At 36.2% G+C, this 23,905-nt stretch overlaps 3 protein-coding genes across 3 annotated transcripts; 1 reads left to right on the forward strand and 2 right to left on the reverse strand.

The window, feature by feature from the left end:
- Positions 1 to 1,149: 1,149 nt before the first annotated feature.
- On the reverse strand, positions 1,150 to 1,842 carry LOC148554588 (uncharacterized). Its single transcript, XM_088490388.1, has one exon. The coding sequence runs from the start codon at positions 1,840 to 1,842 to the stop codon at positions 1,150 to 1,152; it is 693 nt and encodes a 230-aa protein (XP_088346514.1).
- Positions 1,843 to 9,151: 7,309 nt separating this feature from the next.
- On the reverse strand, positions 9,152 to 14,151 carry LOC107646069 (Protein kinase superfamily protein). Its single transcript, XM_016350260.3, has 8 exons — positions 13,566 to 14,151; positions 12,594 to 12,986; positions 12,054 to 12,425; positions 11,606 to 11,815; positions 10,714 to 11,085; positions 10,328 to 10,571; positions 10,094 to 10,241; positions 9,152 to 9,923 (listed from the first exon to the last, which is right to left on the reverse strand). The coding sequence occupies exons 1-8, from the start codon at positions 13,573 to 13,575 to the stop codon at positions 9,546 to 9,548; spliced, it is 2,127 nt and encodes a 708-aa protein (XP_016205746.1). The 5' UTR covers positions 13,576 to 14,151; the 3' UTR covers positions 9,152 to 9,545.
- Positions 14,152 to 15,131: 980 nt separating this feature from the next.
- Positions 15,132 to 15,590, forward strand: LOC110263689 (uncharacterized). The gene is made up of 2 exons (XM_021105419.2): positions 15,132 to 15,347; positions 15,423 to 15,590. Exons 1-2 carry the CDS (start codon positions 15,132 to 15,134, stop codon positions 15,588 to 15,590), a joined length of 384 nt encoding a protein of 127 aa, XP_020961078.1.
- The last annotated feature ends 8,315 nt before the right edge of the window (positions 15,591 to 23,905 follow it).

Consider the following 23,905-nt stretch of genomic DNA (forward strand, 5'->3'; position numbering starts at 1 on the left):
CCAATTCAAATTGATTTAGATATATTTAAAATTTTAAATTAGAACTATCTATACATATTAATAAGAACTAAACATATATACCCAATCACTTATTATAATATTTAAAATAATAAAAATATGATTTCATACACACAGTATAATATTTAAAATAACAAAAAAAATTATAATGACTTTTTTAATATAATGAAATATTATTTTTCTATATATGTTCTTAAATAATTATTTTATTTATTTTTATTATCTCATATTTAATTGTCAAATTTACTTATTATAGTTTTTATGGTATAAATAATTTTTTAACCAAAATAATTACAGTATATTAATATATAGATAATATATTTTTTATTTTAAATAATTTTTAGAAAATTAATAATAATTTAAGTTATATTTAATTAGAAAATTAAGTTTTAATTTTATTATTAATTAATTAACTGATATAATAAAATTAATTATCATTATTTTTTTAGTTTATTTATTTATTTTTTATACTAAATTAAATTTAACAATATAATTATTATTATGTGTTAAGTTTAACAAAATATTTTTTAACATAAAACACAAAAAAATTATTTATATTTTACTTTGGACAAACATAATATAACAAGTGGTATATATATAAGTATTAGTTTTTAGTTTTTTTAAAAAAAAATTGTGAGGGCAAATACCCTCTCTTCTTTTAGTGTAGTTCCGTCCCTAGTAATTAAATTATTATTTTATATAAGATAATTACTAGCATATTTAAATAATATTATTTAATTTATTAAAAAAAGTTAAAAATTAATATTTAATATTTATCTTAGATAAGTTTGATAAGTTCAACGACCTAACGAATGAATATGCCAAATTGCAATATCACTGCAACTAAGATTCAGCAACGAAGCCAATGAGTAATAGCTCAAATGACATAATTTTTTTATACTCATCTAAGAGGTTGCGGGTTCTTCTATATTGGAGAAGTAGCACATAATACTCATCAACATGTGTTATAATAAAAATTCCTCAATATATATTGTTGTATTTCGTTGGTGAAAGATTACATGTTACGAATTTCAACGATAATACACCATAAAGAATTAGCAGCCATATATATATATGGCTACCATGTGCACCTCCTCCTCCTCCTCCACAAGCAGCACTAGTATTTATGAATTAAACAAGGAACTTGTTTTGGTTATTAACCCAGGCATTAAGGACTACCAAGGTTTTACTGACATGTTGACGAACATCATCAACAGCCTCCTTGGGAATAGGGTTGGTGACTTCCAATTCAGCGAAAGTATCATCGCAGGTTCTGCTGTAACTATTAACATTGCCGAACCTGTGGTAAGCATCAACCACGTTGTACTGCTTCACGAGCTCAATAGATTCATTGATGGTATCTACTGCGGAGTCATAGCACTCCTTGCAGACGTCCAGACCACCCACTGGCTTCTTTTGGCTCTTCAGTAATTTGGCGATCTCGGCCACAACCTCCAAGGTGCGGTTCAGAGTGGCGCTCATCTGAGTGTCAAGGACCTTGAGTGGATCCAATTGGCCCTTCACCAATGGTACAATGGTTTCGGCACACAACCCAGGGTTCTCCACGCCATTGCAGAAATTATCGACCTGGGCCTTGATTTTCGTATCATCACCTTTAGCGTCTAGCTTGAGGTTCAAGTTCAAGCCGCTGAAGAGGCCGTTAACTGGATTGGTGGTTTCAAATGTGACCGTGACCGGGACGGGGGCCGGGGCGGGGGCTGGATTAGTGAACCAGATTGACTTCCCTGTGTATCGATAGGCATGGCCTGAAAGGAGGAGAGAGGAGAGTGTCACAATGAGGAGAAGGCTATTGTTGTAAGCCATTGTCTTCTTTTTCTTTTGGAAAATATATTATTTAATTTATTCAAAAGAAATAGGAGGCAGGGCAAAAGATTTGCCTTAATTGAAAAAGGGAACTGGAGTGGGATTTTATAGTTTCACTTCGTTGCATCTATATGCCCAAAATAGGTATGGGATAACCGTTATCCAGTTTTGTTGCAGTGATTATTGGTCGGCATTGGCTGTGGTATCTTTCCGTTCAAATTGGAAGGTGTACGTGTGTGGTGTGGTACTGTGGTGCGTTTCTTGGTTTAAATTTTTTTTTTGGTGACTGTTTCTTGGTTTAAATTGATAAAAGATTTTTATAGTTTTAAACAGCCTAGCCCAAACCCTAGCAGAGAAAGAGTACGTCCGTACTCAGAGAGAGAGAGAATGAGAGAAGGAGAGAGCGGGAACGAGTGTTTGAGGGCGAAACACAGTGAGGATGGCGGCCATGCCGTCGGAAGAGATAAGGGGGAGAGTGTGGGTGGGGGTGCATCCGGTGTCAAGGAGGGTTTTTCACGAGGGGGTTTTTCAAATCCTACAAAGATCTCCTTTAGAGATAAAGTCATTGGTCCAGAGAAATCGAAAGCGTTTGCACTTGCAGAATCTCTATCTGGGGATAGTATAGCCACGGTGGTGGGTAAACAGGGCGATTCCCAACCTCCATGTGTAAACTTCACTGAAGAAGCCAAGCTTTGTTTGGCAGAGCCTTATCGAGAAGCTTTAGTGATTAAGGTTCTTGATAAAAATTATAGTTACACAGCTCTTTCACACAAGCTTCGGATGGTTTGCCGCATCAAAGGTGGCTTTGATCTGCTTGATGTGGGGTTTGGGTACTTCATAGTAAAATTCGATGCATGTGAAGATCGTGAGAAGGTCATGCTTGGTGGCCCGTGGTTGATTGAGGGGCACTATGTTGCTGTAAAACCGTGGGATATAGATTTTCGGCCATGTGAGCAATCCTTCGGGTCTACGCTTGTATGGGTTCGGATTTCGGGGCTTCCAATCTGGTGCTATCAGGAACAGGCCATGATGTGTATTGCTTCTGCAATAGGAGTTCCCATCAAAGTGGACTTAGCCACTAAATTGGCTGAGAGAGGACGATATGCCCGAGTATGTGTTCAAATAAATTTAGGACTGCCAGTGATCAAGCATATCATTGTGGAAGGCGTAACTCATGTAGTGGAGTATGAAAGTTTAAATTTAATTTGTAACTCTTGTGCACGTTATGGTCACGATATGGCACAGTGCTTGGGTAGAGACTCTAGGGAAGGAAAGAGTGTTGATTCCGATGCCACCAAGCCACGGGATGGTACAAAGGCAGTGCCACATCCTGAGACCAAAATTCACAATTCAAATGAAGTAGAACCTAATGTGGTAGGTGGCGTTACTGGCGAGAATCCTGCATCGAATTTGCAAGAAGATTTGGAGGCTAATAATTTGGAAGGAAATAATGTTGAGGAGGCTTGCATGCATAATGGACCAGGCTGGGAGCAAGTTGTGAGGAAAGGTAAAACCAAGCTGGGTCAGAAGCAATCTAACAAGGTCCAAAGAGGCATTCAATCCAGAATCGATTTGGGTAGAGTAATCAGGCCCACCATTCACTTCTCTCACACGAATGGATCAAGCTCCTATCGTGCTAGGGTCGGGTCACGAGTCAAGGTCGGACACAGCGCTTCCCGTGTTGGTGAGACGTCGATCTCCTCAACCCGATACACCCCAGTGCCTTGCGGGTCCTCTCTCCGGAAACGACCAAGGTCGGGGTCCCTACAGAGCTCGCCAGTTGAGAAGAATGGAGGCACGGTGGTGGAAGCATCGTCATGTCTTCCTGCAACCGTGAAGGAGGGTGTTACCGTGGCGGTTCCATTGGAGAAGGAAGGCGCATTGCCGGCTGTTACTGCGTCGGTAGGCGGGATTAAGGAGATATTCCAGGGAGATCTGGCAAACCTGAAGGTCACGGGAGTCACTTCCGCTGGGCAAGCCTCGGTTTGAGGTTGGTGAAGCACTTTGATTTCCTTGTTTTATATTTTTATATTTTATATTATGGATAGTTTAAATATAATAGCTTGGAATATTAGGGGTGCTTCTAATAAGTTAGCCCGGGTGAATTGTAAAGAGCTGGTTAGGAAATTTAAACCTGTAATTTTTATTGTGGTTGAAACTCACTGTCCTTTTCAACACTTGAAAATGTTCTGGGAAAGACTTGGTTATCACCCTATTGGTATAGTGGAGGCGTCAGGACACAAGGGGGGTATTTGGTTACTTTCTGCAATACAGGGTGTTCACTGTAAATGGGTTGATGCTTTCGATCAGTGTGTTACAGTTGAGGTTCAGGTAAATAATGTGATTTGGAGGTGCAGTGGTATCTATGGTAGTCCTCAATTTAATACCAGAGTTTTGCTATGGGATTATCTTGTTACTCAGTCTTCGTCTTTCTGCGGGCCATGGATTGTTCTTGGTGATTTTAATGAAGTACTATTCTCTCATGAATCTAAGGGTTGCCTCTTCTCGAGTCATCATGCAGATCGGCTTGCTGCCTCTCTAGGGGATAGTAATCTGTTTGACTTGAAGACTATTGGAAGACAATTTTCTTGGTACAGAAGGGTTAAAAATGGTGTTGAGGTGGCGAAAAAACTTGACCGGGTTTGTATCAATAGTGGCTGGCTATCTCTCTTTCCAGAGGCTTACGCAGAAATTTTAAATAGGCTTCAATCTGATCATTGTCCTATCCTAGTACGCTGTACAGGTCGTCCCCAACCGAAAAAGAATAGACCTTTTCGGTTTATTGCAGCTTGGGCAACTCATCCGGGGTACAGAAATATTGTGAACCAGTCATGGCAGGCTAGCTACAGAGAGATGCATGGCAAGCTTTCAGAAGTGCAGAAGAACTCTTTGGAGTTTAATTCTAAAGTGTTCGGCAATATTTTCGTTAGAAAATGCAAATTGGAGAGACAGATTAATTTTCTTCAGAAGCAACTTGAAGTAATGGAAGATTTGTCTATGCGACAAAAAGAAAAACAGCTGATTGAGGAATTTAATAACACGCTTGTGCAGGAGGAACTTCTATGGTTTCAAAAATCCAGAGAGCAGTGGGTAAAATTTGGGGATAGAAATACCAAGTTCTTTCATGTCCAGACTCTTGTGTGGAGAAAGCATAATAAGATTCATGGTCTCTTTCTTCAAGACGGGGTGTGGGAAACGGACCCGGATGTCCTTAGAAGGGAAGCTGAATCCTTCTATAAACGCCTATTCTGCCAGTCGGAGGATGTAGACTTAGGTTGTCTTGGTGATGTGCCGCTGCCTTCCCTGAATGATGAAGCCTGTTGTAGCCTCACAGCGCCAGTTACTCTGGAAGAAGTTAAGTCGGCTGTTTTCAGTATGCATTCTTTTAAGGCGCCGGGCCCTGATGGGTTTCAGGCTTTCTTCTTTAAAGAATACTGGAAGATTGTTGGTTTTAATGTTTGGACTATGGTTCGTCATGCGTTCTCTGGTTTGGATATGGATCCAAGGATGATGGAAACTCTTGTGGTTCTTATTCTGAAGGTAGAAAACTCGGTTTCCATGAAGGATTTCCGACCAATTAGTCTCTGTAATGTGGTTTACAAAGTTATAACGAAGGTCCTGGTCAATAGACTTCGTCCCCATCTCAAAGAGATTATTGGGCCCCTTCAAGGAGGGTTTATCCCGGGGAGAGGAACCCCTGACAACATCATTGTAGCACAAGAGGTTCTCCATTTCATGAAGAAGACAAAGTCAAAGAAAGGCACCCTGGCCTTTAAGATTGATTTGGAGAAAGCGTACGATAGAGTGGATTGGGGATTTCTGAAACAAACCCTGGTGAGTTTTGGCTTTCCTCCTCCGACAGTCAATCTGCTTATGCGTTGTGTCACTGCTTCCTCACTGTCTATCCTCTGGAATGGGGATAGATTAAATAGCTTTACTCCGAGCAGGGGTTTTAGGCAAGGAGATCCTATATCACCGTATCTGTTTGTGTTGTGTATGGAGAGATTGTCCTGTTCTATTAATCAGCAAGTTGATAAGGGCTTGTGGAAGCCAGTTGCGGTTTCTAGAGGGGGTCCAAGAATTTCTCATTTGATGTTTGCCGATGATTTGCTTCTTTTCTGTAAAGCTGAAAAACAGCAAGTTCAAACTGTAATGGTAGCTTTGGAAAATTTCTGCAGAGCCTCTGGGATGAAGGTTAATGTGGAAAAATCTAAAGCGCTATGCTCCAGGAATGTTTCAGCGACAAGAAAAGAGATTTTCACTGGAGTCTCCTCCATCAGATTCGTTCAAAACTTGGGCAAGTATTTAGGGGTGAACCTTAATCACTCTCGGGTGACACGCGCAACTTTCAACGATGTTTTGGACAAGATTCGGGGAAGGCTAGCCAGCTGGAAAGGAAGATTGCTTAATAAGGCAGGCAGACTCTGTTTGCTCAACTCGGTAGTGACTGCGATTCCTACTTATCGCATGCAAGTATCTCTCTTCCCTAAAGGGGTAACTAATAAGATAGAATCCATGATGCGAAACTTTCTATGGAAGGGTCAAGCTGATGGTAGAGGCCTGAATCTAGTTAACTGGAAAGTGTTGGTCACTCCTAAGAAGTTTGGAGGTCTAGGAATTAGAGATCCTTTTTGTGCCAATATTGCTCTTCTTGGAAAACTAGTTTGGCAACTTTTTCACCATCCCAACAAGCTATGGGTTCAACTGTTGACGGAAAAATACCATTCTTCTAAGGATGATTGTTTTAGTCAGTCTCGAGGAAGGGGATCTTATGTTTGGAAGAGTATATGTCGAGCTTGGGATATCCTAAAGGAAGGTTTTAGTTGGTGCATTGGGGATTTGGAATAGAACTTTTGGTTTTCTAAATGGAGAAGAGAGGGGCGACTGTGTCAGGAGATGGATTATGTTCACATTTCTGATTCGGATCTCAGGATCTTGGACCTTTGGTCATCTAGACAGTGGAACCTTGAGAATATCTATTCTCCTCTGAATCAGTCTCTGCAGAGCAACATTAACTCTTACAACTCAGATGTTCAAGCTGGTTCAGAGGTCGGTTGGGGTTGGACTGGTGCGGCCTCAAAGGTTTATGATGCTCATAGTGGTTATTTATGGCTCAGTAAGAAGATGTTTAGTTGGGAGGATAGGGGTAATTGGCTTTGGCTTTGGCGTCAACATGTTCCGGAAAAGCACAAATTTTTGGCCTGGCTATGTCTTCGGGAGGCTCTTCCTACTGCTGCATTTCGTTTTAGAAGGGGCATTTCGCACACGGATAGCTGTCCACGATGTTTCTCAAGTCAGGAGTCGGTTTTACATTGTATTTGGGATTGTCCAAAAGCCCAACTTGTTTGGCAAGCTTTAGGGATCTCCGATCAACCAGTGGATTTGATGAGTTGGTTCTTACATAATAGCAAACAGCGCCCCTTTAGATTCTTTTCTGGTCTCTGGTGGATTTGGTGTTCGAGAAATAACGAGATCTTTCATCCTCACGAGCATTGGACCACAGACAAGGTGATTGGTATGGCTTTGTCCTTAGAAAAGGAGCTCCGAAATATTTTTGAGTTGCAACGACTATCTATCCCCTCAACCATTAGTGGCTCTTGGATTCCCCCCTCAGTGGGTACCTTTAAGATTAATTGTGATGCTAGCTATCCTGGCAGTGGTGCTCGAGTTGGTTTTGCTTGTGTTAGCAGAGATTGGAAGGGAAGGTGGCAACGAGGCTGTCTGGGAACAATTGAGAGTCGTAGCATTTTGCAAGGAGAGTTGTTTGCTATTTGGAGAGGCTTTCTTTTAGCATGGGACTCGGGACAAAGAGACATTATATGTGAGACAGACTGTGTGGAGGCTTTTACTATTGTCAATAATTTACAAGATTGCTCTGGGTTTATTGATCCTTTGGTGTTAAAAATCCGAGATATCATGTCTTGGAAATGGCGTGCTGATCTTCGGTTGATCTTGAGAGATGCAAATACAGTAGCAGACATCATGGCAAAGACTACAATGAGGACTATTTCTCCCCAAGTGGAGCTTCCATTGCCTTGGAAGGAATTTGAGAGTAGTATTCAGCGGGACTGCCTTTCTTAAACAGTTTCTTGTTTTTTTTTTTTTTTTTCTTTCTTAGTTTTTGTTTATTTTCTTTTAAGTCACCAAAAAAAATTGATAAAAGGTAGGAGTTGATGATACGTTGGTAAAATTAAGGAAAATTAATCTAAGTGTTAAGAAGATTTAGTTATTAAAAGAATTTTTTAATATTAAAATTATTAAGAAATTTTAATTTTTGAAATATTTAGAAGAATGATGAAATTTTTTATATAAAATAATTATATTAAATTATTATTTATTTATTTTTTATATACATATTTTTTAATTGTTTATTATATTTAAATTTTTATTATTATACTTTCATCTATAAAAAAAATAAAAATACTATTTGTATACTAAAATTAGCCACTAAAATCAGTCACTATATATTTTGTGCATAAATACATATGTTGTGTAATTTATTTTTAATATATATCTTGAATTTAATATATATTTTATACTAGTAGTTAATTTAATAACTAATTTTAATATACAAAATTTAAAAAGAATTACTGCAACCTATTCATCCACTATTAGTAAATCTTCTAATAAACATATCTTAGCCAATATGATAGACATTGCATAAGAAAGAGCTTTCTCAATGAAATTGTTTGATAATTTTTTTAAAAAAAATTTATGATTTTATTTACCAAAGTCTATCTTTTATAGTTATAAATTAATTTTAATAATTGTATGATCAGATTTTTTGGTGTCATAATCTTTCATAGTTAAGTTTAATACTTTACTCATTAATATAAGATCATATTAGACCTTTTATCTTTAAAAAACACAAATTAGCCATGAAAATATCTTCATGGACACACTTTCAAACTTTCAAACTAAAAACAAAAACATGTCTTTACCGTTTATCAAATACAAAGTAAATGATTATATTTTTCGGAATCCCAACCACCTCAAAAAGAAAAACTTACAAATCTGGGAATAAGTGCATCAACGCATGTACCACCCAAAAAAAGAATGGTATAAAATGGATTTTAGTCACAAATTGATTTGGGTTTTTATTTTCTGTTTTTATTTTCAGTGTTTTCAACTCCTATTTTTACTTTTTTTTTCTTTACAAAATCCAAAACACAGAAAATACCGAAAGCAAAAACAAAAAATAGAAAGGCAAACCAAATACACCCTAATATGTTTTAGCCTTTCCTCACAAACCCTTCAGAAGAGAATGAGATATGGTGGTTTACCACAAAGGATGGCAAATGGCCAAATGTTACCACCAAGAAATCCCTGTACGAATTCAATTAGAAAAATACAATACAACAAATACAAGTAATCTTCCTTTGGTTCTTGTCAAGGATAAATAAAACTCTTGATGATCAATGTCAAGACTACAGTTAACAAATGAACCAGTTGGCTAATTTTGTTCTATTTATACAAGCTATATTAGCCAAACATCTTCAACTAACTCATTGCTAATGAAATTCTATCACTCTCAACAGCAACAAAAAGCTTCCATCATTTAGGAAAACTCCTGGGCTTATATTTTCACCTCTAGCCGTGGGACCAAAACAATTCGCTTAAATTATGAAATTAAATACTTTGGCACCTCGGTGGATTTGAGACTTGAGTCTAGCCTGCAGCCTCCATTTCTTTGGTGAAAACCTTCATCGTCCTTCATGAAGATCTTCAGAGAAAACTGCAGTCCTAGAAACATTTTCGTTCTCAAAGGCACTTAGACCAGAGTAAGGACCTGAAGAGAACATTGAAGATGTTCCATCAAACTCAAAAGTGCTAGAGGACTGTCTCAGGTTTGCCCGTGTATTGGATGAGGGTATCATGGAGTCCTGGTATTCTGTGATGCGCTGCACCATTTTAAGTGACTGCACCACTTCACCCATTGTTGGTCGTTGGTTTGCTTCAGGAGCAACACAAGCAGCAGCAATGGTGCAAACACGTACAAAATCTTCCTTTGGATACTTTCCCCCAAGTTTTGGATCAGCAATCTCTTCCAACCTGTCCTTGTCTCTAAGGATTGGCCTAGCCTGCAGGGAATAAAATACTTAAGAACTATCCAGCATTCCAGCATAAGAACTTAAAAGGGACAAATTAAAGGCTCAAATTGCAAAATATTCCCAATTTTTGAAAACAGAGAAAGATGCTTTGAAGCCGACACGAATATTGAGGAATTGTGGGTGAAGGGTATGGAACCAACCCAAGTTACAAGGTTCTCTTGTCCAGTTGGCTGTGACATGTCCACAGGTTTCCTTCCAGTAAGCAGCTCCAGCAAGACAACCCCGTAGCTATAGACATCACTCTTAACAAGAAGGTGCCCGGTCATGGCATACTCAGGAGCTACATACCTGCCTCACATAAAAGTTCCATTTCATCTTAACTCTATATTCTGTGGAGATACAACAACTCTAACAAAGAATAGATCAATACTAACCCAAAAGTTCCCATGACACGAGTAGACAAGTAATTAGCTCTGCCTTCAGGTGCTTGCTTAGCAAGACCGAAATCTGCTACTTTAGCATGAAAGTTGTTCTCAAGCAATATGTTTGATGCCTTGAAGTCTCTGTGTATCACACAGGGTTGTGAGTCTTCATGGAGGTAACAAAGTCCTCTTGCAGCATCAAGCGCAATCTTCATTCTGGTGTCCCAATCCAAAGGACAATTGATTCCCAAGGGACCTGCATAGAACTCGGCCAAAATTTCCATCAGTGCACAAAGAAAATTTTTATTATATATATATATTGGTGGTGGTAGGGAGTGAGGGTAAAAAGAGATTATATACTAAAACAAAAGAAAGAAAGATTTGAAAGATTATATTACCATGAAGCCAGGCCTCCAAACTTCCATTAGGGACAAGCTCATAACAAAGTAGATTTTGAGATGAATCCCGATTGCTATAATATCCCACTAGTTTTACAAGGTTACGATGATGCAACCGGCTAAGCATCTCAACCTCAACAAGAAACTCTTTGTCACCCTGTTGCCCTCCACTAGTGAGTCTCTTTATTGCTACAGCAGTACCATCATTTAAGACACCTTTAAAAACTCTACCAAACCCTCCTTCTCCAAGTACACTTGCAGGTTCAAAATTGTTTGTTGCCTCTTTAAGTTCTTCATATGCAATAAACCTTGTGCTAGATGGATGGGGAAGCGAACCCACAGCTGAAACAGTACTTTCTGTCCTCGGCTTTTCTGGAGGAATGAGACAAAAGTTAGTGGCAGGGACATGACCTTGAAATTTTTAAAAACTAAAACTAGTACTATAAGTCTTTTATCCATATAGCCAGCTTAGTTGTTATAACACTATCATTATCAGTGGTACAACAGACACGAGCACCATTAGCTTTCAAAGTTCATTAGCAGCAGCCAGCAGGCATATCATTTCTTAATAATAATAATAATAATAATACATATATAATCTCTATATTATGATCTACCTTTTATTGTTTAGAAAACAAATCATGCCTAGGTAATAACCTAAGCAGGAATTAAGTTTCTCAACAAACTACTATTTCTTTCTTTTTCTTCTTATCTCTTTGCATGGATCAATTTGCAGACTTCTTCATATCCAAAAATAAATAAATTAAAGTTTAAAGGTGGCCAAATATACTCCAAAGAGACTTCCACCATTTCCTAGTTGTCATAGAAATGAAAATTACTATCAAGATTATACTAGTTTTAAACAGAAAGATATACAAATAGAGATATTTACCACTTTCAACAGGAGGTTCTTTTGCCTTCGGCAACAATGTACATAAACAAAGTACAAGTATAGATATGATCGCAATGAAGAGTAAGCCTATAGCAATTCCAAGTATAAGAAACAAATTTGAATGCCTTCCACTATTCGATGAACTTGATGATTCAGCAGTAGGTGAATGATACAGAGGAGTATTCACAGGTGATGCAGCAAAAGCAGGAGCTGCATTAAGATACAAGCATGTTTAAAATTATGTACCAAGTTGTCAACTCACAAACACAGATCAATAACTTGTATCGCTTAATTTGAATCATGAAATTAAAATAAATGGCATTATGAATAAAATAAATATGTAAAATCTTATCTGCTTGATTATTAATTTCAATTATCATGCACACCAAAGCATTGTGATTACTAAACAGTAATTAAATATTTTAGAATTACAGAGGCCTGGACTTACCTGGAGAAGGAGGCGGTGGTTGAAACCAAGTTATATTGATGACTTTGTAGTCACCCACTAATTTAGGGTCCAGTTGAATCTTATGCATTGAAAGTGACGAGTTTATCCTAGCTGCTTCGCTGGCAGAGAAACCGATCCCTTTATATGGTGTAATATCCATTGACATATTTAATGTTGATAAACCGATTACATAGAAATTTATCAGCTCAATCTGGGTGCTGCGTAGCCCAAGATGAGTAGCTAACTCATCAAGAAAATCATTCCAAGTACGACTTTGAGAAACATTCAAAAGCAGAAGGTCTAGCTTTATTGGATACACACACTGGCAACTCTTACTGCCTCGTTTCAATACCATGTCTTGTTTACAACAATCTGGATGAATAAAATAAGCAACTGTCATTATGGGCTTCTGCCTCCAAGTTCACAAAAAAGAAAAAAAGAAAGATAATTTAATGCCAATATTTGGACTTAAACAGCTAGGTACATCATCAGGGCATATATCATATTTTGGAAAATGACACAACAACAACATTAGCTTACTGGAAACATAAGGGGCCAATGGTGGCTGAGCCAAAGCAGAAGGAGTTGCAGCTCCAGCAGAATGTACAGGAGCAATATCTTTAAATCCAGAAATCGGAGGTTGTAATTCAGTCTTCTTCTTGAATGGTACGGAGAAATGTGAACTTCCAGGGGGATGACTAGTACTCATAAAAGGACCATATGAAGGAGGATTGGCTGGTGAAACTGCTACAACTGGTGTACCATGAAAGGAGAAATGCTTCGACCCGTGGTCATCTACTAGTAGTGATCTGTCTGAAGCTAACGATGGGGGTTGGCGTCCTATATCACTTGCACCAGACTCAATAACAAACAACAAGCAGAATATAACGAGCAACCGTTTAAGCAACAGGTCTTGAACATTCTTCAATAAACCTACATTATCAGTAAAAACAAAATCAAGGACACTAAAGACTCACGATTTTAGAATCACATACCCTGATAGCTTCTTATGCAGAATCAGTCCCTAGAAGCAAAGGTTTTTTTTTTTTTTTTACCTTGGAAACTCCTATAAGTTAAATGAAATGAACAAACAAACCAAAAAAAATTGCATTTCAAAGTTTCAACAGGCTACTATCCTGCAGAACAAATGAACAAGCCTACTGAACATTTTTCCACACACATATTCTTCTTCAGGTAATCTAGATATACTACGACCGAAAAATGGGTCATCAATTAGCAAGGCATCTAAGCATGCATCAAAACCTGGACAAAGCTTTGCTTGAATTATGCACATCAATAACACCATATATGAACAAATTTCACAAGATTAACTACAGAACCAAGCTCTATAAGGCGCCAATTCAAACAGCTCCTACTCCAACTGTGGCATTAGCAGTGCTTTTTTGCCTATAGCTAAAGATTACTTTGCTGGTTCCTAGGTATGCTGGTTCACACAAACAACTAAACCTAGAGGGAAAAAAATGATAACAAGAAAAAAACTTGTATTATTACCGATAGACATGAGCGACGCCGTTGATTGCTTTAAAAGTGGTTCAGATCTAAGCAATTGGGAAGAAAAATCAACGGCGAGGAGCAGCAGAAGGCGATACTACGAGCAAGCTCCACTTGTCACTGAAACCGAAGGTGGATCCAAACCGAGAAAGAATTTCATCAACGATAGAGTTATCCCGGCATCAAATAGTAGCGAGTTGCTCCGAGTCAAGCTAACCATTGCTGAGTCGAATCGGACAAGGAAAAAATTGTGATGTTATGATACGAGTGTGCGTCACCACTCACCACCAGTCACTAACTGCTACTACTACTACTACAGTACTTCTTCCCTCGCCACTGCCAAGTGCAGAGTTCCCCAGTTTTTTTTTTTTTTTTTTATGTGGATCGGTTATTTTTAAGAAAAATGTTTTTTTTATTTTTATTTTTTATATTTTGTTTCCGTTGCGTGTGGGAGCAGGGAGATATGAAGGGGAAGGGAGGGTTTTAAAAGAGGGGACCCTAACCCAACCCAACCCCCACTAAGGGGATAAAGGGAACAAACTAACGGTTAGGGGCTAATGTGATGTAACTAAGGAGGGGCGCGTGTGCCTCATCTTCATTTTTCGATCACTTTTGCAGAAGTTAGGGTAGTGCTTAGCGTGGTTTCGGTGCAGTGTGTTCCTCATTCCATTATTAACCGTTTATCAACGGTCATATGGGCATAGCCAATGGAATCTGCTATTCGCTTTGACTTTATTCTATTCCCATTTGCCCATGCCCCATAGAAATATTGCATCATTCCACGTTTTTGGGTGGGGTATGAATTAGGTTCTGGGTTGTCCCAGTATTTGAGTAATGGCCTTTATTTTCAAGAGTTTGTCCTTGCACTCATTAATTTATTTATTTTATATTATCAACGGAATACTAAGGTCTGCTAAATTCAACTTTGATCAAGCTCCTTTCGTATCAATTGATAAATGATAAACTATAATTAGTTGATAAAAAAACTATCAAAACCTACCACCATGCACAAATTTGGGCCATCGTTGCGAGCATTTAGCGCGATTTGAGAGCATATGTTAATAGTTGTCTGAATATGATAGGGCATTGATGTGTATTCACTTTTATGGTTGATTTTGTTTGATCAATGTCAATTTTAGGATTTAATATGCTTAATATTCTAATTTATGAGGCCTATAATATATATGATGTTACATTTTTATTAAGAATTATAATTATAAGATAAAAGGACAAATAAGTCCCTGAGCTTTTGGCTCGTGGACATTTTCGTCTCTGAGCATTTGAAAATACTTTTAAATCCCCGACCTTAGCAAATTTTGGACGGATGAGTCCCTCCGTGGATTTGCCTCCGCCGGACCCATCGGAGAAGTCTGATCTGGCTCCCCTGAGGATGACGTGGCACGCTTGGTTGACAGCTGGACTGCTGAGTAGAAAGTTCCCTTCGAAAATTGGACAATGAAGTCCCTGCACCACTAAACTACGTCGTTTTGCCACCCTACCCTAATTCTTAAATTGATTGCCCTTGTTTCTGGAGGCCAGTGGTGAGGAGTTGGACGTGCATCAACCATGGCTGCTAATGGAGCATCAGCAACATCGAGAAGAAGCCACAGGGGAGTAAGAGAGAAAGATTCTGCCTCAAGCTCAGACCTTTATGTTCTTTACGACGGAGACCCGAAGGACGATGTCGCCCGGAGATGCTTCTGTGGAGTTTATGCGATAATGTATATGTCGAGGACGATTAGGAACCCAAACAGAGTCTTCATGGGTTGCCCATTCTATAAGGTAAGATAAGAAACCTGTGAATTTTGTTCTGTTGGAATGGTTTTGTATGGTGCATTTATTTTGGGTTTTTGTCAGGGAAACCAACCGCACTGCAAGTTTTTTCTTTGGGTGGATGAGCATTTGGCTAGAATTGGAAGCAGTGGTTGCGTCTTTGATAAAAGACCTGTGGTTGAGAAAGAGCCAGAAGTTGCTGAAGAGGATGAGGGATTCCATCATAGGATTGCTAGACTGGTAGGTGTCTAGGAATCTCTTCAGAATTGATCTATCTATCTATCTATGTTGCCGTTAATCAAATGAAAGACTGCATCATCACCCTGCTCATCAACTACAATATTTTCACTTCTCATAAGTACACTAGTATCTAATATTATAATGTTATAATAGTTTAAAGAGAAACTCTTGAGTCTATGGCTAATAACTTTATAAACTAACTCAGCAGCTACTCAGACCTACATATGCAGCAGTAGTACATTCATACTAACATCACTAAGTCATCTTAAGTAGATCATCAGCTACTCATTCTTACATATGCAGCAGTAGTGCATTCATACTAACATCACTAAGTCATATTAATTAAAACAGCAATCATTCGTACTAACTAAAGCAGCAGGTGGACACATGTATTAAGAAATAACATAGTCTTAATCAACACTAAGTAATAATCAAGTTTACCTTTTGTTGGTCGGACATAAAGTTCCATCCATGAGTCTGCACATCCCCCAAATCCTCTTCGAGAAGAGTCAAGAACCACTTCCAGGATTCTTTAGTTTCAGACCTAGCTACTCCATAGGCAACCACGTAAAATTGGTTATTGGCATCCTGGCCAACTGCTGTGAGGAGTTGTCCACCATAATAAGTCTTCAGAAAGCAGCCATCAAGATGTATCAATGGCCTACACCCACTTTTGAACCCCTGTTTGCATGCTTCTAATGATATGTAAAGTTTATCAAAAACAGGGGGGATTGAGGTATAGGAGTGACACACAACTCTGCCCTGGACCCTGGATTGCTTCTTAATATCTCAAACAAATAATCTCTAACATTACTATACTGCTCCCTCTCATTACCCATGATTCTCTCTTTTGCCTCTCTAACTGCTCTGTACACCATTTTTGGATGTGCAGTGAGTGAGAATTCTTCTCTGAGGAAGTCAATAGCCTCATTTGTCCTCATATGAGGCTGTGTATTCATTCTCTTCTCAACCTTTAAGCTAATCCAATGTTGATCAGCCGCATTACTTCCCATGTCCCTTGCACATGTATGGTCATTCTTGTAAGTCTTAACCTGGTAGCATTGCAGAGACTTGTTGTATGATAAATGAACCAGCCACGGACACTCATCATCCATGCATCCCACCCTCACTCTCTCTTTGTCATTCTTAATCCACCTTAGCTCCCTACCCTCAGCAATGAATGAGTCTTTTACAACTTCCTTAAATCTGTCAATGGTGGCAAACCTTGTCCCTAACTCAAACCTCCCCTCTCCATGCTCATAATCGTCATCAAACTCAGGAAATTTATGCTTGCTAGATTCATCATCTGATGAAATAGGTGTATGTAAAGTCTCAGATTCATAGTCATATACCGGGTCATCATCATCATCTTGCATCAAGCTCTCATAGAACCTAACGTCTTGGTCCATGTTGGGCTGTGGGCCTCTGTTGGGCTGCACATTAGGATCAGGCCCAACATAATTTCTGGTCTGCTGCTCATTGGGTCCACTGCTTTGTCCCATCTTCTTCCACGTCTTCCTCTTTCTTTTAGCACCTGTCTTGTTTGCACTTGTCTTATTTGGAGACACAGCTTTCTTCTTTCCCTTCATTACTCTCTGCCTTTTGCTACCCTCATCATCAGCACTTGTATCATCATCATCACTGTCACTTTCAAACCCGGGAGGTGGAGGTTTGTAGGGCTCATCCTCCGTACTCTCATACCCATCATCAGAGGACGAACTCTGGTCATCCACCAAAACCTCTCCCTCATCAGGACTCTTACTTTGCTTTCCAGCATTCTCCACAATCTCAGGTTCATCAACCGGGTGATCAAAGTATAGGTAAAACTCGTCAGTCTCTGTATTCTTCATTTTGTTCTCTCGCATTTCGTTAATCCCTGCATCCCCAGTGAGAATATGCAGCCCAGACTCAATATCAGGACTCATTGGATCATACCAATAAACTGTCTTGTATGATTGGTACCCCAAGCCCTTGAACAGTGTGATCAAGTCTCCGAAATTAACGAAGTCCAGGTCCATTTCTGGAAACTTCTCCACCTTTCCATTTTTGTAAACCAGACAGCCATTACTCTCTCTCACAAAATTACCTCCATGGTGGAACACGGGCACTACAAACACATCAACCATCTGACACAAGAAAAACGGAAAATTGTAAACAATGATCAAGAATTACTCTATTCACATATTAAAAGGCAGGAACCTTCAACATCCAAAACGAAAAATAACCGAGAAAATTTCGGGGCCCTAACTGTGATTTAACTTCAACCCAAAATTCTGATTACTTTTTTCACAACTTCTATCAACATGCACGCTCAGTCCATTCACATCATACTTCATACTTGCAGTGATATTTAACCTCACAATCCACTAACTACGCTACAGTACAGAGTTCTTACCTTCGGTGACGAAGCCAGCAACTCAGACAACAATGGACGCCGCTTCGACAGCCACTCCACACGGCGAACGTCTCAGCTCTGGGTTGTGATCTTTTTGGAGGGAGAAACAGAGTATGATGAACGTTGGTATTCCTTAGGGTTAATTGTAATTCAGAAGGGGAGATGTGGGTGTAAAGGGTATTGTAACAGACTTTGTATTGTAAGGGTAGGGTGGCAAAACGACGTAGTTTAGTGGTGCAGGGACTTCATTGTCCAATTTTCGAATGGAGCTTTTTACTCAGCAGTCCAGCTGTCAACCATGCGTGCCACGTCATCTTCAGGGGAGCCAGATCAGACTTCTCCGATGGGTCCGACAGAGGCAAATCCACGGAGGAACTCATCCGTCCAAAATTTGCTAAGGTCGGGGATTTAAAAGTATTTTCAAATGCTCAGGGACCTATTTATTCTTTTGTCTAATTATAATATTTGGCAGAAAGACACTTGCTCTATCTAACGAATGATCAAAACCAAATTGTGAAGGAAAAATTATTAGTTTTAATGAATGACCAACAGCATCTTACTCATGCTAGATTACCCGATTTTTATATTTAACTAATGTGTAAATGTATGGTATGTGTTGACTCGAAAATACATGTGGAAGGAAAATATTTCACAATTTGCTCGCTGTTGTAAAATAAATAAATAAATAAATAAAATAAATATAAAATAAAATAATATAAATAAAAATTTTTAATATTAATATTATTATTTCAATATAACAAAAATAATTTATATATTATTTGATAATTCACTTTTATTTATATATATATATATATAAAGAAGTATTTCATTAATTTTGTGTGTCAATTGTCTCAGACTATATCCTCTCTCTCTCTCTCTATATATATATATATATATATATATATATATATATATAAAGTTAATTTTTTCAAACTTTGGAGCATTTATACCATCTATCATTAAAAGTTTGAACTGTTTGATTGGAGGAATAAGTCATGGGTGTTTATTAGATAATCATCCATATTATAACACTCTTTTTTGAATGACCATTATAAATATGTCTTGTTAAAATCTTATTAAAGAAAAATTTAATGAAAAAAAAAGTTTAATGAAAGAAAAAGAGTATAATATTTTTTGTGACAGAAACTGATTCGTTAAAAATTTTGTCAAAAAAAAATCAATAGGGACAGAAATCTTACCAAAAAAAAGAGTACAACCTCTCTTTTTATCAATATTATTTAATATCTCGAAATCGATGCATCCCAATTTGATGTACCAATATTTTAAAAGAGGGTTTTGGAAGAGACTTTGTAAATAAATCTGCCAGATTATCACTTGAGCGGATCTGTTGGATATCAATTGTTCATTGGTTTTGAAGGTCATAAGTGAAAAAGAATTTGGAAAAAATATGCTTTGTCGTATTACCTTTGATGTATCCACTCTTAGTTGAGCAATGTATGTTGTATTATTTTCAAACAGAACAATTGGAGCTATTTTCTATCAATCAGTCCACATAATGATAGAATATATTAGATTAAACTCTTGAGCTAAAAACGCTCGCGACTTATTTCAGTATCGCTAGTATTTCAACATGATTAGAGGATGTTGCTACTATCGTCTGTTTTGTAGACCTCCATGATATAGCTGTATCACCATATTTGAATTTGTATCCTATTTGAAATCTTCCTTTATGTGGATCAGACAAGTATCCTACATCTGCATAGCCAACTAATGTGACTTGAATTCATATGAATAAAACAATCTCATATCTATTGTTCTGTGAAGATATCAAAATATTTATTTGATTCAATTCTAATGTCTTCTACTTGAAGAAGAACTATACCTTACTAGTAAATTTATAGTAAATGATATATCAGATCGTGTATTATTAGCAAGATATATTAGTGCTCCAATGGCACTGAAATATGATACTTCTAAACTAAGGATATCTTCATTTTCTTTTTTTAGACGAAATTGATCATTTTCCACATCCAAAGACCTTATGATCATTGAGGTACTTAATGGATGCGACTTATCCATATAAAATTTCTTCAAGATCTTTTCTGTGTATGTTGTTTGATGAATAAAGATCTCATTTTTTATATGCTCGATCAGCAGGTCGAGACAAAATTTAGTCTTTCCAATATATTTCATCTCAAACTTTCCTTTTAGAGCTTTTATAATTGTTGGAATTTCTTTAAGGGTTCCAATGATATTTAAATTGTCAACGTACATAGCAATTATAACGAATCCTAATGCAGATTTCTTTATGAAAACATATGGGCAGATATCATCATTCTTGAATTCGTTTTTTGCCAGATACTTCGTAAGACGATTATACCACATTCGTCCAGATTGCTTTAGACAATATAAAATTTTTTACAATTTGACTGAGTATAACCCCTATGAATTAATATTCATTGGATGGTTTAACTATCTTTAATCATTCAGGGATATTCATATACAACGGCAAAGCTAGGTTGAAGTTTAGGGAGGGGCCAAAAATTAATCTTGTAATAGAAAAAGAGTAAAATAAAATTTTGAAGGGAGGCTAAAATAAATTTTATACACAATTTATAAAGAAAATTTAAAGTTTGGGAGGGGTCATTGCCCTCCCCCCTTTTGCTATATGTGGCTCCACCCCTATTCATATAGATATCACGATCTAATGATCCGTATAAATAAGTTGTCACCACATCCATTAAATGCATATGTAACTTATGGCATGCAGATAAACTGATTAAATAACGCAATGTTATTGCATCTACTACAGGAGAATATGTTTCTTCATAATATATACCAGGCATTTGTGAAAAATTTTGTGCCACAAGTCGATCTTTATAGCGTATAACTTTATTTTTTTCCTTTTCGTTTTCTCACAAATACTCATCTGTATCCAACAAGTTTTACATCTTTTGGTGTATGAATTATAGGTCCAAAGACTTCATATTTTGTAAGTGAGTCTAACTTAGCCTTCATAGCTTCTTCTCGTTTTGGCCAACCATTCTTTTGTCGACATTCTTTGACTATTCTTAGTTCAAGATCCATACTTTCATACATGTTGTGTAATGTCACATTATATACAAATATTTCATTAACAATTATTTTATTTTGGTTCTATTTTTCTCTTGTAAAAACATAATTTAACAAGATCTTATCATTTTCACAATTTTGAGAATTTACAAGTACTTGAACGTCTTCTGACGTCAAAATTATATCAGAATTTTAGACAACTGCATGTGTCTTTACGATGTCTTTATCTTTTTTAACAGGAATAATATTTACCTTTTTTCTTTCGAAAATTTTTTTCTTTAGAACTAACAGGCCTACATGCATTTGACATAAATTTATTTGGGTGGCTATTTGTCCAACTAGGACATCAATTTAAATTGGGATATTTTCAACTGGTATATAGGATTTAGTTATCCGTTTCGTATAAGAAAAATGTATCAGGCAATTCATTTTCTATTCTTTACAAATATATAATCTTTTTAACTTCTAATTCACATTGTCCTAGTTAAGTTCTTTTCAATAAGTTTATTCTTTTTCCCAAATGTTAGAAATTTTTATTCATCCAAATGACGATCTGCAAATTGGACTTTAAATACATCTCTAGTTTGTATCTCAAGATACTTCACTATAAAGAGAGAATTATATCCAACATATATCTCAAATTTTATTTGGGGTCCCATTTTGGTATGATAAGACGATACAATTTGAATATATATCGCACACGCGAATATTCCCAAATGAAAAATATTTAACTGCTGGCCAAAAGCTAATTGCAGAGGAGATAATTGGTGGCAATTTGTTGGCCTTAAACGAATAAGTGTTGCAGCATGTAAAATGGCATGCCCCTAAACAGAGATTGGGAGATTTGTTCTCATAAGTAACAGTATAGAATCAATTGGAACCACTTAATAAGTGATTTGCTAATCTATTTTTTATATGAATATAAGTTACTAGATGTTCAACACTTATACTATTGGCCATACAATAAGCATCAAAAGATTGAGAGGTGAATTCACCTGCATTATCAAGACGAATTGTTTTGATTAAATTTTCTGAATATTGTGTTTTTAATCGAATAATTTGAGTAAATAATCTCGCAAACGCCAGGTTGTGAGAAGACAATAAACATACATGTGACTATCTCGAATAATAGGACCATAAAATATCTAAAAGATCCACATGGTGGATGAATAGGTCCACATATATCGTCTTGAATCATTTCTAATAATTTAGGAGACTTAAATCCAATCTTTACTGGTTATGACCTTAAAATTAGCTTTTTCTGAGAACATGGAGCACAACAAAATTCACTAGATTTAAGAATCTTCTGATTTTTTAGTGAATGTCCATGAAAATTTTCAATAATTCTCCATATCGTGGTTGTTCCAAGATGACCCAATCAATCATGCCAAATTGTGAATTCATTTGGATTAGTAAACCTTTGGTTTACAATGGTATATGATTCAATTGCACTAATTTTAGTATAATATAACCTAGAAGAAAGTGAATGTAACTTTTCTAATATAATCTTTTCATTTGAATCATGAGTTGTGATATATAAGTAATTAAGTACTCATGATTTTTCTCATTCATTGTTTCAATATGATATCCATTTCGACGAATATCTTTAAAACTCAACAAGTTCCTTAGAGAATTAGTAGACAATAGTGCATTATTTATTATGAATTTTGATCCTCTAAAAAATAAAATTATAGTTCTTCCGGAGCCTTCTATCACATTGCCTGAACCAATAATTGTATTAACATATTCTTCTTTTCGTACAAGATGAGTAAAATATATATTACTTTTGAGAATGATATGCGAATTGCACTATCCATAAGGCAAATATCTTTATCATATGTCTTTGTCATTTTCTGTGTCTTTTTAAATTTTGATTAGAGTCTCGTGCTGATAACATGTTGTAAAATAAATAAATAAGAAAGAGAAAATAAATATAAAAAAGAGAAGTGTAAATAGAAAATTCTAGTATTAATATTCACTAATATTATTATCTCGATATAATAGAGATAATTCATGCATTGCTTGATGATTTACTTTCGTACATATATAGAAAGAGATATTTTATTAAATTTGGATTCTCTAAATTTTGAATTCTCATTTTAGAGGGTAAAGTGTGATCTCTCACTATTTATTTTATAGGTAAGATCAAGAAAAAATATGAGAGAAAAACTATTTAAAGATAAAAGATCACATTTTTATCTTTTAAAATAAAATTTAAAATTTAGAGAATGCAAATTCTATTTTATTAGTCTTGTGTGTGTCAATTATCTCAGATATCTATTTTTTCTTACATAACAGAAGTTATAATTCATGACACGAATAAAAAAATTAAAATGATATATTTTAAAATTATCTATGCATTAGCATTAATTATTAAATTTATAGATAATTAATACCTAGTATTACAAACATGACAATGTTATGTTATCATAATTCATTTTTCCAACTCAAATAAAATTATTCAATTTGATTTATTATGTTTTTTATTTTTTCTTTCATAAAAAATAACATGACATGATTATTTATAATTTTGATTTTATCAACTAAATATTATTTCACTTATTTTTTTTTAGAATTTTTTTTATTCTGTAATATGTCATACGTTTATTTAAAAAAATAAAATATATAAATTAAATGTTATAAAGTATAAATCTTATTTAACAATAACTTGTACAAAAAATCATATGAATGAAAAGTTATTATTTATAGTTATTTATTTTTAAAAAAGTCAAAGGAAAAAAAACAAAAAGTAAAACGTTGTCCTTCAAAAGGACGGTGGTCTGGCACATCACCACTCCTCAACACCACCACTCACTCGATAGGACAAACATGCTAAATATTTTATATTTTTTTTAGAAAAAAGCTAATACATTATGAGTATAATCATAATATTCCAAAC

This window comes from Arachis ipaensis, chromosome B6 (genome assembly GCF_059453495.1).
Source record: "Arachis ipaensis isolate K30076 ecotype BB chromosome B6, ASM5945349v1, whole genome shotgun sequence".
Classification (NCBI taxonomy): domain Eukaryota; kingdom Viridiplantae; phylum Streptophyta; class Magnoliopsida; order Fabales; family Fabaceae; genus Arachis; species Arachis ipaensis.

Excerpts from the sequence above, each read along its gene's own strand:
- LOC148554588 (XM_088490388.1), bottom strand. The coding sequence starts at position 1,842 with ATGGCTTACAACAATAGCCTTCTCCTCATTGTGACACTCTCCTCTCTC.
- LOC107646069 (XM_016350260.3), bottom strand. Across the intron at positions 11,086-11,605 it reads AGAACCTCCTGTTGAAAGTG|AAAAGCCGAGGACAGAAAGT; the intron begins GTAAATATCTCT and ends TCATTCCTCCAG. Across the intron at positions 9,924-10,093 it reads AAGAGAACCTTGTAACTTGG|GCTAGGCCAATCCTTAGAGA; the intron begins GTTGGTTCCATA and ends TATTCCCTGCAG.
- LOC110263689 (XM_021105419.2), top strand. The coding sequence starts at position 15,132 with ATGGCTGCTAATGGAGCATCAGCAACATCGAGAAGAAGCCACAGGGGA. Across the intron at positions 15,348-15,422 it reads TGGGTTGCCCATTCTATAAG|GGAAACCAACCGCACTGCAA; the intron begins GTAAGATAAGAA and ends GGTTTTTGTCAG.